Source organism: Podarcis muralis, chromosome 2 (genome assembly GCF_964188315.1).
Source record: "Podarcis muralis chromosome 2, rPodMur119.hap1.1, whole genome shotgun sequence".
NCBI classification, from domain to species: domain Eukaryota; kingdom Metazoa; phylum Chordata; class Lepidosauria; order Squamata; family Lacertidae; genus Podarcis; species Podarcis muralis.
Genome location: NC_135656.1, coordinates 14,847,010 through 14,864,610, shown reverse-complemented (window position 1 = coordinate 14,864,610; position 17,601 = coordinate 14,847,010). Strand labels below are relative to the sequence as shown.

Below are 17,601 nucleotides of genomic sequence, written 5' to 3'. Positions count from 1 at the left end.
GAATAAACAAGAGCTGTTTGAAGAATTGCTGTGTCGTCTGATATGCTCACCCACAACTTAACAGATGTTACCCTTTGGAGTCTATACAGTCCTCAGCAGCCCACCTAGCAAAAGCTTCAATAATCTCTGAGCAGGAGCTGTGAGCTCAGGTTATGAGGTTTCACTGACCTCATAGGGGCCCAGAGAGGCTGCAGGAACAGGGGTGTGCAAGGCACAGAGACACAGGGAGCTGGACAACATGACAAGTCCAGCAGCCACACACACCCCGTGCTAAATGTAGGAGACCAGAGCTGATCTTGACCCTAGGCTATAACTCCCATCTCCTCTACCATGTTGGCATTAACTGGACTCCCTCTCTTCTTGCTGGCAACACACATGACCTACGTTAAGATGGCAGCTAATGACCCCGAGGCCACAGTGCTAGGATGCGTCTCGGAGCTCCTGAACCCGGAAGAATGCCACGAGCTCTACATCCGGCTTGCCACCCCTCAGAAGGATGCCCAGGGTCCGTCAGAAGAGGAGGACCTCTATCCTGCCGGCCAACGGGAAGGTATATCCGACATGGACCAGTGCAAAGAAGGCCTAAAGCAGTGGCTGCAGTTACAGAGAGGCGCCATCGATTGGGACCGCCTGGCACGAGCCCTGCGGCAGATCGGGCGCCCCGATGTCTCCAGGGAGCTGAAGAAGAGCCTCAATAAGAACAGGAGCTTGGAACCCAAGTGGGACGCAGAGGGAAATCGGACGGTGGTGACGGGCGCTCAGCCGTCGGCCCTCCTCGTTGAAAACAAGGCGCCCACCCGCAGGAGCCGTTACGGGCCCATCCACAAAGACCGCAAGACCTTTGTGAAGGAGGGCAGCTGGGATCTCAAGGCTTTCCTCCTCCAGTTGTTCCCGGTTGCTTTGCAGAATCTGACCCTACAGCAGTGCGTCTTACCGGCGGCCCGGCTGCTTGTCGTGAGCTTCCTGGCGGGGCTGGTCCTCTGGCTGATTTCCGTGTATTACGTCATTTGCTGGAATCTGGGGCAATGCCTCTTTGCCAGCGGCCTTCGCTACGGTGCGACCCCGGCTCGGCAGAACATGAACTTGACGGTGATTTGGAACAACCAAGCCGTTGAAGACTCTATAGATGACGAGGAGGACCCGGACAGTTCCTTAGAAGAGGATGCTACAGAGGATGAACAGTGACCCCAGCAGCTCCCGGTGAATTCTGCAGGGAAGTTGATCTCATTAAATAAATTCGCTTGCGGATGTTTTGTTTTGAGCCCGTTACCTAGCTCAGGCTTGACTCAGTTGAACACCTCGCCGACTCAGGGCGCACGGTACAATCTCCTGTTGTGCAGTGACAGTAGGTGAAGGAATATCACAGGGCAAAAGGGGAGGACATATGCCCTGGGCCCATTGAGAATGATCTAACGGAATGAAGGTTATTAAAATGTTTAATTGTGCTGCTATGTGTTCTTTTCAGTCTGTGGAATAGCGAAACGTGCCGATTCAAGATGGTGTATGGCAAACTTCTGATAAGTTTAGTGCTAGTCAGAGTGGTACTGACTACCACTACCACTGCCAACCTAGCAGTTCGAAAGCACACCAGTGCAAGTAGATAAATAGGTACCGCTGCGGCGGGAAGGTAAACGACGTTTCCGTGCACTGTGGCTTCCATCACAGTGTCCCATTGCGCCAGAAGCGTTTTAGTCATGCAGGCCACATGACCCGGAAAGCTGTCTGTGGACAATCGCTGACTCCCTTGACCTGAAAGCGAGATGAGCGTGGCGACCCCATAGTCATCTTTGACTGGACTTAACCGTCTAGGGGTCCTTTACCTTTACCTTGCCCTATTCTCGATCCTGTGACTGCAGCCTAACACAGTAAAGCGCATCCAAACATTAAGCACACATGGCAGAGATAAGAGAGATGTGATATTGGATGAAGACTGTCAGCTGGTACACAGAGGGGGGGGGAGAGAAAGAGAGACTTCTAAGAAGGGGCAGACCGTCAGAGTAATCAGAATTTTGAAGTACGGCAATAGCGCCTTTAAAGGTCCACAACGATTTTTAACTCACCCCAGCGCCAATTCCTGTCGCTGCTCAGATGCAATGAGAGGCCTGAGTAGCAATAGCTAGAGCCAGGGCTAGGCTACTCCAAGGTTAACTAAACCATTCATTACCAGGGTGGACTGGCAGATTAAACTACAGTGGTACCTCAGGTTACATACGCTTCAGGTTACATACCCTTCAGGTTACAGATTCCGCTAACCCAGAAATAGTGCTTCAGATTAAGAACTTTGCTTCAGGATGAGAACAGAAATCGTGCTCTGGCGGCGCAGCCGGAGGCCCCATTAGCTGAAGTGGTGCTTCAGGTTAAGAACAGTTTCAGGTTAAGTACGGACCTCCGGAACTAATTAAGTACTTAACCCGAGGTACCACTATATTGGATTATGCAGAGATGGCAAGAATGACCAGGAAAATAAAAAACCAAGAGGATCAAAACTTCAGAGTGAGAAAAACTTATATTATATTTGACGGACCACTGTAAACACTTGAACTCTTTGGCAGGTTTTAAAAAACTCTTGTAATGTTACATAGATTTATAGATTTTGGAGACAATGAAGGACTGAATGCAGCTGAAAATGTTAGTTAAAGAACCCACGGAGGGAAGTCTTGAGATTCAGAAGAATCTTGTGTAATTTTTTATTATTTGTGATTCGGGGTGTGAATGAATTTGTAAAATCAATACAAATCATTTGATAATATAGTAATAACGAACCCTTCACATTGGTAGAAGAACATACCCTCCAACATTTCTCCAATGAAAATAGAGACGTCCTATTCTATAATAGGGATGTGGGTGGCGCTGTGGGTTAAACCACAGAGCCTAGGGCTTGCCGATCAGAAGGTCGGCGGTTTGAATCCCTGCGACGAATGAGCTCCCGTTGCTCGGTCCCTGCTCCTGCCAGCCTAGCAGTTCAAAAGTGCAAGTAGATAAATAGCTACCGCTCCAGCGGGAAGGTAAACGGTGTTTCCGTGTGCTGCTATGGTTCAGAAGTCGCTTTGTCATGCTGGCCACATGACCCGGAAGCTGTATGCCAGCTCCCTCGGCCAATAAAGCGAGATGAGCGCCACAACCTGAGTCATCTGCGACTGGACCTAATGGTCAGGGGTCCCTTTACCTTTTTATTCTATTATTATTATTATTATTATTATTATTATTATTATTATTATTATCATTATTATTATTAATAATAATAATAATAATACCCTGCCCATCTGACTGATGTGCTCCAGCCACTCAGGGCAGCTTCCAACATTAATAATAATAATAATAATAATAATAATAATAATAATAATAATAAACATCAAACATTTTTTTAAAAAAACTTCCCTGTACAGGGCGGCCTTCAGATGTCTCTTTGGCTCAGAGGGTTGCATAACTGCCTCTTATATTTTGGATTTTGCATTGAGTTGCTGGCTGGAAAATGGAAGGAAAAGGGTAGCCGCAGCAACCACTCACAGTGTTTCTGTTGTCCCTCCTTCAGCCATGCTTCTCCTGCTAGTGGACTTCACACTTATCCTAAATGCTGCTTTGTACTCTCCAGGGCATAGGGCTGCCTTCAGATTTGCAGTCAACCAACTCCACCTTGTGGTGCCTTTGGACTTTTGCTGCAGCTGATGCCAGAACTGAGGGAATGGTAGGCCGTGACAGACAAAACCATCCCACTGAATAGGCAGGAGCTGCCAAGATGTAGTTTTGAGTTCATCTGCCCAGATTCAGGATCCACTTTGTCTTCGCCAGGCACAGATAGTGGTTCACATTAAGCATTTTCCTGGAAGCTGTGCTTAACTGCTTGAGAGCTGCACTGACGTTTCAAATTCTGGGCACTGCTAGTATGATGATGTTTATATATTGATGTTTCTCATTGCTCTGCCCTGCTCTAAAATGTGGAATTTTAACTGTACTGCCTGCACTTATCTGTGATATTTTGTTCCGTGCTGCTTTAAAATTCAGAATGGTTTTTTTGTTTTTTTTGTACTTGTTTGTGGCAATTTGTGGTAAACCGCTGAGAGACTTTTTTGAAGTACTGAAGCCGTATATAAATCACCCAAATACATATTAAATAAACAGATGTATTAAACACATCTGAAGAGGGGTTGTGGATTCAAGGGTCAGTCCCTGGCATCTCCAGGTACGGCTGAGAATCCCTCCTGTCTGAAACCCTGCCAGTCATTCTAATTGTTTTATTCTTTCTTGCAAAACCCTACAAGAATATGTATGAAAAAGAATCAAACAATCAACCCAATAGAATGGAGAGGGAGATCTAACCCATAGCTAGTCTTGCCACTAATCACTGTTTTGAGTGTTCAGACCTAGAAACCTCCCCCCTAAATAAATTCACACTTGATTCAAATTTTGGTTTTGGTTTTTGGCAGAATTTAGGCCACAAATTTATTGATTACAGAAAGTGACTGGTTGCATAGACTCTGGTTCGACTAGCTCCCTGCCATACAGGTAGCGCTGACCCAGGGCACCAGCATAGGCCAGTCAAGGGTGAACACCTGGATAAGCGGAAAGCCGGGAACAGGCTATCTCTGCCACCCAAATGTCCCCCTGGACTCAGGCACGGGCACAACCCCCTCTCACGGGTTGACCAAACCATTGAGTCCCTGGATTCCTTTAACGGAATACCCTTCACATAGGGATGGCAAGAGCATTCTCCCATCCCTATCACCTGAACCGGAGCCTATCCGCAACCTTACAAGTTGTGACGATTTCCTACGCGGCAGGCGAAACCCAAATGGCAACAGCCAACCAGCCAAGTAGGGGAAATTCCTGCCGTGCCCCTGTCCCAACGACAGACAACACACAACGGCATAGCAAGGTCAAGCGCAAAGCCCTAAAAGTAGGGAGAGGTGGGTGGGTGTTCCTAAATAGGTCCCTCAAACCGTTTATGGTATGTACTGAAGTTCTCACCCTGGGCCAGAAGGGAAAATGTAGATAGTTTTCACCCAGGTCCACATATGCAAATAAGGAATTGAAAGTGACGTTCAGTGATTGGATAGTTACAGAAAGTTGTTACTGTTGCGTTGTAGTGGAGCTCTATATAAGCAGGTTGGCTGAACCCTTCAGTTCAGTTCTGTTCTGGGTCTGTGAATAAACAAGAGCTGTTTGAAGAATTGCTGTGTCGTCTGATATGTTCACCCACAACTTAACAGTTTAGACTGCATCCCATTGGCCGGATTGCTCCCAGCTACGAGGGACCTACCAATCGGGTGTTGTGGCTGACCAATTGTACCCACCCACAACACAGGGTGTCGGTTTTCCAGGTCTCACCACAATACGTGCCCTCTTTAAGGGAGGACCCGATTTGCCAGTTTCTTGATGGTCTTTATGCAGGTCTGGCCAGTTTTGTGTTAGGCTCCTTGATCTCTAGTAACTCTGATGTGTATTTGGACATCAGTATGCAGGCTAACGGGACATGGGTGGCGCTGTGGGTTAAACCAGAGAGCCTAGGACTTGCCAGTCAGAAGGTCGGCGGTTCGAATGTCAAAGTGCAAGTAGATAAATAGGTACCACTCTGGCGGGAAGGTAAACGGCGTTTCCGTGCACTGCTCTGGTTCGCCAGAAGCGGCTTAGTCATGCTGGCCACATGACCCGGAAGCTGTATGCCGGCTCCCTCGGCCACTAAAGCGAGATGAGCGCTGCAACCCCAGAGTCGGCCACGACTGGACCTAATGGTCAGGGGTCCCTTTACCTTTATGCAGGCTCGCCTCAGCGTGTGATGCCACCAGTAATTGCAGACCCTCCAAGTGTCCAAATTTTCCAATGACGGTCCTGGACTTACAAAAGCCGTCCTGATCCCGAAATGTCACAGTTTTTCTTAGAACGGCCCCTATTGAAGAAATGTTGGAAGGGAATGGAGTTTTGTGACGCCTCTGAGCCAAGGAGATAAGTAACTATGCAACCTTTAGAAAACATCTGAAGGTAGCCCTGTATAGGGAAGGTTTTTTAAAAAAAATATTTAATGTTTTATTATGTTGTTATATATGTTGGAAGCCTCCCAGAGTGGCTGGGGCAACCCAATCAGATAGGCCAGGTATAAATAATATTTTTTTCAATTATTTTTATGGAATAGGACATCCCTATTTTCATCAAAGAAATGTTGGAGGGTATGTAATTATCTAACATCCCCTGGTTCCTCTCCTCTGAGGGAGGGTGTTGTTGTTGTTGAAGGAGGGACCAGAAGGGGGCGCCGTTGGAGAAGCAGAAAGCAGATCAGAACAGACTGGGAAAATGAGATAAATAAAAAATGCACACAAAAGCTTATACTCAGAACAAACTTTGTTGGTCTCTAAGGTGCTACTGCACAATTTTTAAAATTTATTTATTTATTTCAATTGCGCCGGACCAATACAGCTACCGACCAGAATCTGAAACTGAGCTGTTTAAGACGTGTTTCTTCAGATTTAGGGTAATGCCTGGCTGCCATAGTCTAATAACTGTACAGTGGTACCTTGGTTTGCATACGTTTTGGATTACAAACACGTCAAACCCAGAAGTGCATGTCCCGGTTTGCAACCTTTTTTTGGATTACAACCCATTTTTTTAAAAAAAATTTTGGATTATGAACAATTTTGGGGGGGAGGCCCCATTGGCGAAAGCACGCCTTGGGTTACAACCTGTTTTGGTTTACAAACGGACCTTCAGAATGGATTGTGGTTATAAACCAAGGTACCACTGTATTTAAATAACACGATGCAAATGTTCTCCTAAGCTGTTAACCAACATCCTGTATACCAAGAGCAAACTTATTTTCAGCAGCCTGGGGGGGGGGGGGGGATGACTCTTGCGATTTGCAAAATTATACACACACACACAACCTTTCGAAAATAAACCCCAAGGGGAAATGAGCCTAAAACAGCTCATTGTGGACTGGGCGTATTCCCTAAGGAATGCTGAGCAGGAACATTCCACTCTGCAACACTTTATTGCAGATCTCAATGCTAAATATACATGGCGCAGAGATGTTGCAGGAAGCATGCTTGCAAGCGCAGGAAGAGAAAAAGAGCAAACAGTACTCCTAACCTCCAGCCTGCTAAGGGTTCAGAAGTGACATAACCCGCTCAGAACTTGCTGAGCTCATAGGGATGGGATTATAATGCACGGCTCCCTAAGATAACCTCCGTGAGCCCTTAAGCCGCTCCGGGTCCTTTCCTTGCATTAAGGCAGGAGGAGAAGGTTAGCTAATTGTCTATCTCAGAAGCACGTGGACTGCATGTCAGAGTCACAAGGGCGGATATCACCTCCGCATTTTGCTTTCATCCGCAGCTCCCAGAAAGGGATTGGCTTGGTGAGCGAGGGATAGCAATTGACTTTATTTTTAATTTTTATACTTTTCAAGTTGATACATCTCACTGATTTTACAATCGTTTCGACATTTCAACACCCGCTCTTTCTGCGCTTCCTTAAACTTGTTTCCAATATCTTCTCCATCTCCAAATTAACTTCATTTGCTCATTTATTCATCTTTAAATATATATCTTACAAAACTGCGGGTTGCCACAATAATCCTGCCAATGTTTTCATCTGTTTGCAATTTATCTGTAAATATTCAATAAACCATTTCCACTCTGTTATAAAAAGTTTGTTTTCTGGATTTCTTATTCTTCCGGTAAGTTTCGCCATTTCTGCAGATCCCATGAACTTTTGTATCCATTCTTCCTTTGCTGGGACTTCTGCTTCTTTCCATTTGGGGGCAAGTAACATTCTTGCTGCTGTGGTAGCTTACATGAATAAGTTTCTATACATTTTAGGTAGTTCTGTCCCTATAATTCCCAAAAGAAAAGCTTCTGGTTTGGTTTGGTTTGGTTTGGTTTTGTGTTTTGTTTGGTTTGGTTTGGTTTTGTCTTTTGTTTTGTTTTGTTTTTACAAAGGTTATTTTAAACATCCTTTTCATTTCATTATATATCATTTCCCTTACTACAAGACCACCACATATGATAAAAAGAAGAAGGGATGGCAATTGACAATGCAGGTTGCTCTTTAAAAGGTAAAGGTACCCCTGCCCGTACGGGCCAGTCTTGACAGACTCTAGGGTTGTGCGCCCATCTCACTCAAGAGGCCGGGGGCCAGCACTGTCCGCAGACACTTCCGGGTCACTTGGCCAGCGTGACAAGCTGCATCTGGCGAGCCAGCGCAGCACACGGAAACGCCGTTTACCTTCCCGCCAGTAAGCGGTCCCTATTTATCTACTTGCACCCGGGGGTGCTTTCGAACTGCTAGGTTGGCAGGCGCTGGGACCGAGCAACGGGAGCGCACCCCGCCGCGGGGATTCGAACCGCTGACCTTTTGATCGGCAAGCCCTAGGTGCTGAGGCTTTTACCCACAGCGCCACCCGTGTCCCAGTAGGTTGCTCTTTACCTGGATGTTATGCAAAGTTTGTTAAAAGATCTTGCTTGCTCTCCCACCAAGAAATATGTGGCTTGGTGGTTGTGATGGGGAGCATCAAGCCAAACAAGAGCCAAAACCCTTTCAAAATTGTTGGAGCCTTTCCACCACTAAAGGATTTTTTCCCCTTTCCTTTTGACTGCTCTGACATACCTTCACTGGTTTGTGTGTATATAAGACCCAACCAGCTGAGAAAACCAGAACTCACCAGGGTGGAATCTACACACATATATAAAACATTGTGAAAATTGCAGTTACAGATAGGTAGCCGTGTTGGTCTGCCATAGTCAAAACAAAAAAAAATCCTTCCAGTAGCACCTTAAAGACCAACTAAGTTAGTTCTTGATATGAGCTTTCGTGTGCATGCACACTTCTTCAGATACACTGAAACAGAAGTTGCCAGATCCTTCTATATAGTGAGAAGGTGGGGAGGGGTATTACTCAGAAGGGTGGTGGGAATGGGTGATTGGCAGATAGCTGTGATGAGCCTGTTGACGACTCTTAAGGACTGCAATAGGTCTTATAGGAAAAAGCAAGGGGTGAGAAGGTGAAAAATGGCTTTGTCATGTATAATGAGATAAGAATCCAATGTCTTTGTTCAGACCAGGTCTCTCCATGGTTTTAAGTTTGGTAATGAGTTGCAATTCAGCAGCTTCTCTTTCCAGTCTATTTCTGAAATTCCTTTGTAGTAAAACAGCTACTTTGAGATCTTGTATAGAATGTCCACATAAGAAAGACTGGAAAGAGAAGCTGCTGAACTTGCCATAGCTCACCGTCGCCATCTTGTGTCACATTTGTATAATGTACTTTACAACAGACTTAAAACGTTTTATTTGCAGCTGAGTCCTAGAACTCAGTTCCGGCACCTCTCAGGTGGGCACCATTGCCATTATAACAGAACAAGAGAGCAGCAAAAGCGTTTGTGGTGAAATAAAGCTTTTCTGCTGGTAACAAGCCTATTGACTGGACCAAACCTTTGTATTTCTCAACAACAACAGAAAAGCAAAAACCTGCTTAATTCCAATTGTAACATACGGAAGAGTTTACTGGGTAAAACATACCCTGTTATTTCCTATATTGTTATATTATATCATATCCTGTTATTTCCTGTATTATGTTCGCTATTGCAGGCCAAAAAATGTTAATTTAACTCCTAAAAAAGTCTACCTCCTCTTATACCTCCAACAGCAATAATAATAAAAAGAACAAAAATATGGTCCTAAAATGCACCCCTCAAAAGGGTTAAAAGCCCAGTCTTTTAAAAAGATGGACAAGAAGCACTAAAGCCATCTATGCCTGCTGAGACTACGCATCCATTTCCCTGAAAAAAGGAGGACTTTTTGTAACCTGAGAAAAGACGGAAGGGATGCAAGGCAAAAACAAGATGGCAAGCGGTACCAACATCTGTCTGAAAGGCAAAATAGAGACACTGCTTTAGCCAGAACACGGACCCAGGAAGTAGGCAAAGCAGGAACATATATATGACATGAGAACCTCATTGTTGTTGTTGTTGTTTAGTCGTTTAGTCGTGTCCGACTCTTCGTGACCCCATGGACCAGAGCACGCCAGGCGCCTCTGTCTTCCACTACCTCCCGCAGTTTGGTCAAACTCATGCTGGTAGCTTCGAGAACACTGTCCAACCATCTCGTCCTCTGTCGTCCCCTTCTCCTTGTGCCCTCCATCTTTCCCAGCATCAGGGTCTTCTCCAGGGAGTCTTCTCTTCTCATAAGGTGGCCAAAGTACTGGACCCTCAGCTTCAGGATCTGTCCTTCCAGTGAGCACTCAGGGCTGATTTCCTTAAGAATGGATGTGTTTGATCTTCTTGCTGTCCATGGGACTCTCAAGAGTCTGAGAACCTCATTGGACCTTGCTAAACCCCAACCCATCCTGTCACGGCCGGATTTAGGTTTGATGAGGCCCTAAACTCCTGAAGGTAATGGGGCCCTTTATATGTCCACACCTGTCCTTTGTCAACAACAAATTGCCACTGTTTTTTGTGTTGAATATATGCTCTATGGTAACTTCCGGACCTAACAGGTATCTAAAGACATTTGCACATAACAAAATACAGTGGTTCCTCGGGTTAAGTACTTAATTCGTTCCGGAGGTCCGTTCTTAACCTGAAACACCACTTTAGCTAATGGGGCCTCCCGCTGCCACTGCACCGCCGGAGCACGGTTTCTGTTCTCATCCTGAAGCAAAGTTCTTAACCTGAAGCACTATTTCTGGGTTAGCGGAGTCTGTAACCTGAAGCGTATGTAACCTGAAGTGTATGTAACCCGAGGTACCACTGTAAGGCAGGGAGAGCCCTTCTTGTCCAAGGCAACACATTTTATATGGGAAGCCTCTGGGGGTGAAGGATGAGGCCAAGGAGTTGCTAGTGACCTTTGTATGTATTTTATCAAAGTAATTGTTGAAAAGTCCATGAGCAATGCAAAGTCCATGCAGAATGTAGGGACCCTACATATAGAAAGGAGCAAACCAGTGATATTTTAGGGAGCAGACAAGCAGATGGGGCCCATTACTTACATCATAGGAGCCTACACAACACAAAACACTGTTTCTGTATGTAGGCTTTATTTTATTTGTTTATTATCTTATATTTTGAAAATGTACATCCAGGTGTTTTTTCCTGTAATTTTTTTGGGGGGCCCCAAGAAAGTGGGGCCCTAAACTATAGCTTGTTTAGCTGATACGTAAATCCGAGACTGAATACGGAGGCCTGGAGCCAGGATTTCCAGCAACTTGCTGCTTTTATCTACCTCTAGGTCAGTTCTGACAACTGACTTACCAACCAGCAGCCTATTATGCGCTGCTGATGCGCCCTTATCAACTGACAAGTTCTGCAGCTCAATGCCAGCTGAGCGATGCTTTCCCGGCTGCCAGAATACACACCACATGTGCAAAGTCAACGCCAACTGTAGGAGATCAGAGAGCATGAAGTGCTCTCCATCTCTTGGATCCAATGGCTTCCTTCTTCCAAGCCGCTTCGTTCCCGCTGGTTAGGTCCAGGAACCCCATGTATAAATAAGCAAATGAGAGTCGGGAGGCTAAATTTAACCCTTGACTTAAATACTTTCCAAATCCTGCTCAGAGCCGTTTTAAGCAACATTGCAAATTAAGATGTCTTCCCTAGCTAAGCTTACGGCAACGTGCAAGCTGTCACAGCTCCGGAGTCTAAATCCCCATCTTGGGCCCAAGGCCGAAGCTCTTTTCATCCCTGGGGGCGGTAGGAGGCTGTGTCCGAAAACTTCCACATGTCTTCGCATCTCAGGATGATGCTCCACCCAGTGAATGCGGTAATGAAAGCCAAAGGGAGGAACAAGGGCTGAAGATTGGAGTACTTCAGGGTAAGTCTTGGCAAGGAGATAGGGAGCGGCGGTGCAAAGACCACCTCCTGAAGGACTAGGTCTCAAAGCAGGAACCGGATCAGTGTATATTCCCCAGAGATCGCTGTTAATGAATCAAACTGAGCTTTCTGGCAAACTCTGAGGACAGATTCCAGTTTTCTCTAAAGACCACAAGCAATGGAGAATCCACAACGACCTCAGGTATGGTTTTCCAATGGTTCATTCCTTTTGCTGCCATTATTATTATTATTATTATTATTATTATTATTATTATTATTATTATTATTATTATTTACTTATACCCCACTCATCCAACTGGGTTGCCCCAACCACTCTATTACCATGACCAGAATTTCTGCCTTATCTGTGAGTCTTCAATTGTTTGATGTTTGTTTCTGAAAGTGTGTAGATTTAGCCAGTGATTTTTTTTTTCTGGGGAGGGGGAACGGGATGCAGGGGTACTCATACCCCTAAACCTTTTGTGAATCTTTGTACTTTTGTTCATTTAGTGTACAGTGGTACCTCGGGTTAAGAACTTAATTTGTTCCGGAGGTCCGTTCGTAACCTGAAACTGTTCTTAACCTGAGGTACCACTTTAGCTAATGGGGCCTCCCACTGCCACCGCGCGATTTCTATTCTCATCCTGAAGCAAAGTTCTTAACCCAAAGTACTATTTCTGGGCTAGCAGAGTCTGTAACCTGAAGCGTCTGTAACCCGAGGTACCACTGTGTTTGTTTTTCCCGATTTGAACTATAAAATGGTGGTTTTCTTGAGTCACAATGAGAGTACTCCTAAAAAAAATTTAGGGGGAAAAAGCATTGGATTTAGCTACAGTAAAACTATGCAAGGAAGAGCCGACAATCAGGAAATAGGGTTTTAAATCCTAAATGCACTTTGAGACTAATGAAAGGGTTTCATTGACTGAAATTTGCAGAGATTGCTTTGTCGGTTCAATAAGGTCCATGCTATTAGTAGGCAGTCCTTTCTCCTGGGAGTGTTAAGTAAGCCTTTCAACTTTACGTTCTCAACCAAGAGCTCAGGGGCAGTTTTCAGGGCCCCTACCACATCCCGCGCAAATTGTTGAATCATTTGCAGCCTACCAATGTTAAAGAACTGACAATCTGCCAGAAGACCAGGAAACAAATTCATGCCTTAAAAAGTGTGGAGGAATGGAGGAATGGATGGATGTCTTGACCCGTGCATTTAAATCTGCCTTATGCCAAGTCAAATCCTTGATCCACTTAGCGTAGAACATAATACAGTACAGTACTATGCTCTCCAAGGTCTCACATGTAATTCTTCCATGAAAAACTATGGGGAAGTGCTGAGCTGAGTTTACAGTATTTTTTGCTCTATAAGACGCACCAGACCACAAGACGCACCTAGTTTTTGGAGGAGGAAAACAAGAAAAAAAATTATTCTGAATCTCAGAAGCCAGAACAACAAGAGGGATTGCTGCGCAGCGAAAGCAGCGATCCCTCTTGCTGTTCTGGCTTCTGGGGTAGCTGTGCAGCCTGCATTCACTCCATAAGACGCACACACATTTCCCCTTACTTTTTAGGAAGGAAAAAGTGAGTCTTATAGAGCAAAAAATACGGTATTTCTCACAGTTATCGACTGGAGGAAAATCAAGGAATGCAATTCGTCCTGATTTTCATGTTAATTCTCTTCACCTTCCATTAACAGTTTATATTGGGTGATATTCAACTAAGTTTTACTCAGAGTAAACCTGCTGAAATTAATGAACATGACTAGAATTGTAGAATCATAGTTGGAAGGTGCCCTGCAGGTATGTGCAGTTGTCCCATACAGGGATTCAGCCTGCAACCTTGGCATGATCAACACTATGCTTTAACCAACTGAGCTATGCAGACGAAGTTAGTTCCATTAATTTCAACAGTTCTTCTCTGAGTAATGATTAGTTGGCATCTGTCTGTCTCGGAAGACAATCGAAGGGTGTGCCTTCGGGGGTAAAGTCAAACCATTGGAGCCCTTGTCCCCTAAATAATTATTTAAACATTCCCATTCTTCTTTCACCAATCTTTTAGGTTTATCTCTTATTGCATCTGTCAGCTTTGCGAGCTCCAAGTACTCGCACAATTTGACTACCCATTCCACTTTAGTGGGTGTCTTCTTATCTTACCAGTGTTTTGCCACTATAACCCTTGCTGGTGACCCTCGAATGCTCCCTGATACCAAGAGGAGGGATTCCTTTGGAATGCAGATAGAGAGAATTGATAAGAATAATGATCTGTTGTGAGCTTGACAGAAGTGTACAATAGATGATCTTTCCTGCTTTGGCTCATATTCCTTTTTCTTTTGGTTTTTGTTCTATTTTTCTTTTCTCTTTCCCATAGTTGCTTATGTTCTGTGTCGTGTACTTTGATATATTTTTTAGTTTTTTTCATTACTATTAAGGAATTTTCCTTTGTAATTTTGGTTGTCTATATTTATATGTACTTGTTTAAAGCAAAAAAAAGGGGGGGGGAGAAGTCAAACCATTGGAGAATTCCTGCGCCCGTTGTGGCTCTAGAAACCGATCCTGTGTCTGGAGGTGGTTGGAGGATGGATGGCAGCTAACAGATTGAGGTTGAATCCTGACAAGACAGAAGTACTGTTCTTGGGAGACAGCAGGCAGGCAGGTGTAGTCCTGAATGAGGTAACCAGGGCCGTCTTTATCCAGGGGTGGAAGGGGTGTGGGGCGCCCGGGTGCTGAATTCTGGGGGGCGCCCAGCGCCCGCCACTGAAGCCGCCTAAACTCTTAACTATCTACCCGTTATGAAATAATACATAACTTTGATCAAGCTAGAAAAACAAAATACATATATATCTAGGTATTGCTGAAATGTATACCTACTGTTTCACTAAAGGACTTTTGACTTTGTGCGCTCATTTACCAAAGACGCACCGTGCTTGTCAGACTCAATGATGGCGCTTGTCATTCACAACAAGAGATAAGGTGTAAGCGTGGTGTCTGACATAAGCATTAATTATGTTAATTTGGGGGCTAACCTAAATTTGGGGATGCTGGGTAGATCTTTGCACCCCGGCGGCACATATGCTAAAGACAGGGTTGGGGGTAACTGTGCCGCTGAAGGACCAGGTGTGCAGCCTGGGAGTCATTTTGGACTTACAGCTGTCCATGGAGGCGCAGGTCAATTCTGTGTCCAGGGCAGCTGTCTACCAGCTCCATCTGGTACGCAGGCTGAGACCCTATCTGCCTGCGGACTGCCTCGCCAGAGTGGTGCCAGAGTGGTGCATGCTCTGGACTACTGCAATGCGCTCTACGTGGGGCTACCTTTAAAGGTGACCCCGGAAACTACAACTAATCCAGAATGCGGCAGCTAGACTAGACTAGACCTTTAAAGCCCTAAATGGCCCAGTATACCTGAAGGAGTGTCTCCATCCCCATTGTTCAGCCAGGACACTGAGGTCCAGCGCCGAGGGCCTTCTGGAGGTTCCCTCACTGCAAGGTTACAGGGAACCAGGCAGAGGGCCTTCTCGGTGGTGGCGCCCACCCTGTGCAATGCCCTCCTATCAGATGTCAAGGAAATAAACAACTGTCTGATTTTTAGAAGACATCTGACGGCAGTTCTGTATCGGGAAATTTTTTATGTTTTGCCATTTTTTATGTGCTGTAAGCCGCAGAGAGTCGCTGAGGAAACCCAGCCAGATGGGAAGAGTATAAATAATAAAATTATCATCGTCATCACGATTATTATACAGGAGAGACATGTTTTGTTGCAGCTGGGGCAGATGAAGGCATCTGTTTGTGCTGTTGCAGATGCACCATGGCGTTTCTTCCCTCTGTGCTCCTCCCTGCAATCATCTGATTACTGCTATGGATACATGATCTGATTATCACCAGTGTAAAACTTAGTTGAATTCCAACCACAGTTGGCAATTACTAGTTAATTTTGTCAGAAGGAGAGACGCTTTATTTTTCTTCTAGAGCAGGCATATTCAATGCTAAAGGATCACATCAGAAGTACATTTTGACAACGTCCGACTACATACCGTATTTTTCTGTGCATGAGACTAGGTTTTTCCCCTGAAAAATAATATCAAAAATTAGGGGGGGGCATCTTATACACGGCTACCTCTCCCCCCGTTTTCTTAAATCTGAGTCCCCCAAAATAGGACTCTTATACATGGGGGCATCTTATACAGTATGCTATGGAAGCTCCATGATTTTAACTGTCAGTGCCTGATTCTATTAGGGAAAGTATCCCTAGGGAGATTTGGATAGGGTCCGTGGTGTGTGGGAAAGCGTCTAACTGTTTGCCCCAGCACCATGCTACTAATTCAGATCACTGCAAAGCTGCTATTAACCACAAAAGAATGAATTTAGCAGATTTAACCATTTCCCCCAATTTTCACATAAATGTATTGATATTGTAGATGCCAAACATATTAGAAATGCTGGGTGCACCTTTGATTCCAATAATTATTTGCCCTCAAGTGCAAAAACCTTGGTATAGTCTCTGAAAAATCTTGACACTCTGTTGGAAAGAATGAGTCTTGAGAACATAACCAATAGGAAACGTCAGAAGAGAAAGCTGGAATTCTCAAGAGTGGAAAAGGAGCTCACAGACCAGACAGAAAGGTTTTGCAAGACTCGTATTGTCATGCTTTGCTATGCTATATAATCATAGACTTGTAGAGTTGGAAGGGATCCTGAGGGTCATCTAGTCCAACCCCCTGCAATGCAGGAATCTCAACTAGATCATACATGACAGGTAGCCATGCAATCTCTGCTTAAAAGGCCCCAAGGAAGCTATAGGTAAAGATAAAGGTACCCCTGCCCGTACAGGCCAGTCTTGACAGACTCTAGGGTTGTGCGCCCATCTCACTCTAGAGGCCGGGAGCCAGCGCTGTCCGCAGACACTTCTGGGTCACGTGGCCAGCGTGACAAGCTGCATCTGGCGAGCCAGTGCAGCACACGGAAACGCCGTTTACCTTCCCGCTGGTAAGCGGTCCCTATTTATCTACTTGCACCCGGGGGTGCTTTCGAACTGCTAGGTTGGCAGGCACTGGGACCGAGCAACGGGAGCGCACCCCGCCGCGGGGATTCGAACCGCCGACCATGCGATCGGCAAGCCCTAGGCGCTGAGGTTTTACCCACAGCACCACCTGCGTCCCGCAAGGAAGCTATAGAATCATGCAAAAGAAGATTGTGGTTGCTGCTAATTCTACAGAAATATCTGATCACAGGCATTGGTCGGGGGGCGGGGAGGGAGTTTGGAAAGGCTTAATGTGACTTGTTTTCCAGGGGGGTGGAGGAGAGAATTTACATTTTTTAAAAAAAAATCCATATTTTATTGATTTGCAAATAATTAAAATGACAACAATGTTAGACAGGTGAAGCTCAGTGAGCCAAAAAGGAGTGCATATACAGTGGTACCTCGGGTTACAGACGCTTCAGGTTATATACGCTTCAGGTTACAGACTCCGCTAACCCAGAAATAGTACCTCGGGTTAAGAACTTTGCTTCAGGATGAGAACAGAAATCGTGCTCTGGCGGCGCGGCGGCAGCAGGAGGCCCCATTAGCTAAAGTGGTGCATCAGGTTAAGAACAGTTTCAGGTTAAGAACGGATCTCCAGAACGAATTAAGTTCTTAACCTGAGGTACCACTGTAATCATATATAGATTCCACACCCCACACCCCACCCCGCCTTTCTCCCTGTTTGGTTCTATATACTTTTGCCAGGCCCTTTGATAGATTCACCCAAAGCAAAAGACATTTTGTGTCGGAGGATTTTGTGGCAGTGCTGAGATTAGGTGGGGCTGGACCCTGTTCAGAAGTCAAAC

At 45.3% G+C, this 17,601-nt stretch overlaps 1 protein-coding gene across 1 annotated transcript; it reads left to right on the top strand.

The window, feature by feature from the left end:
• Positions 1-330: 330 nt before the first annotated feature.
• On the top strand, positions 331-1,185 carry LOC144326711 (transmembrane and death domain protein 1-like). The gene has a single exon (XM_077923470.1). The coding sequence runs from the start codon at positions 331-333 to the stop codon at positions 1,183-1,185; it is 855 nt and encodes a 284-aa protein (XP_077779596.1).
• The last annotated feature ends 16,416 nt before the right edge of the window (positions 1,186-17,601 follow it).

Excerpts from the sequence above, each read along its gene's own strand:
- LOC144326711 (XM_077923470.1), top strand. The coding sequence starts at position 331 with ATGTTGGCATTAACTGGACTCCCTCTCTTCTTGCTGGCAACACACATG.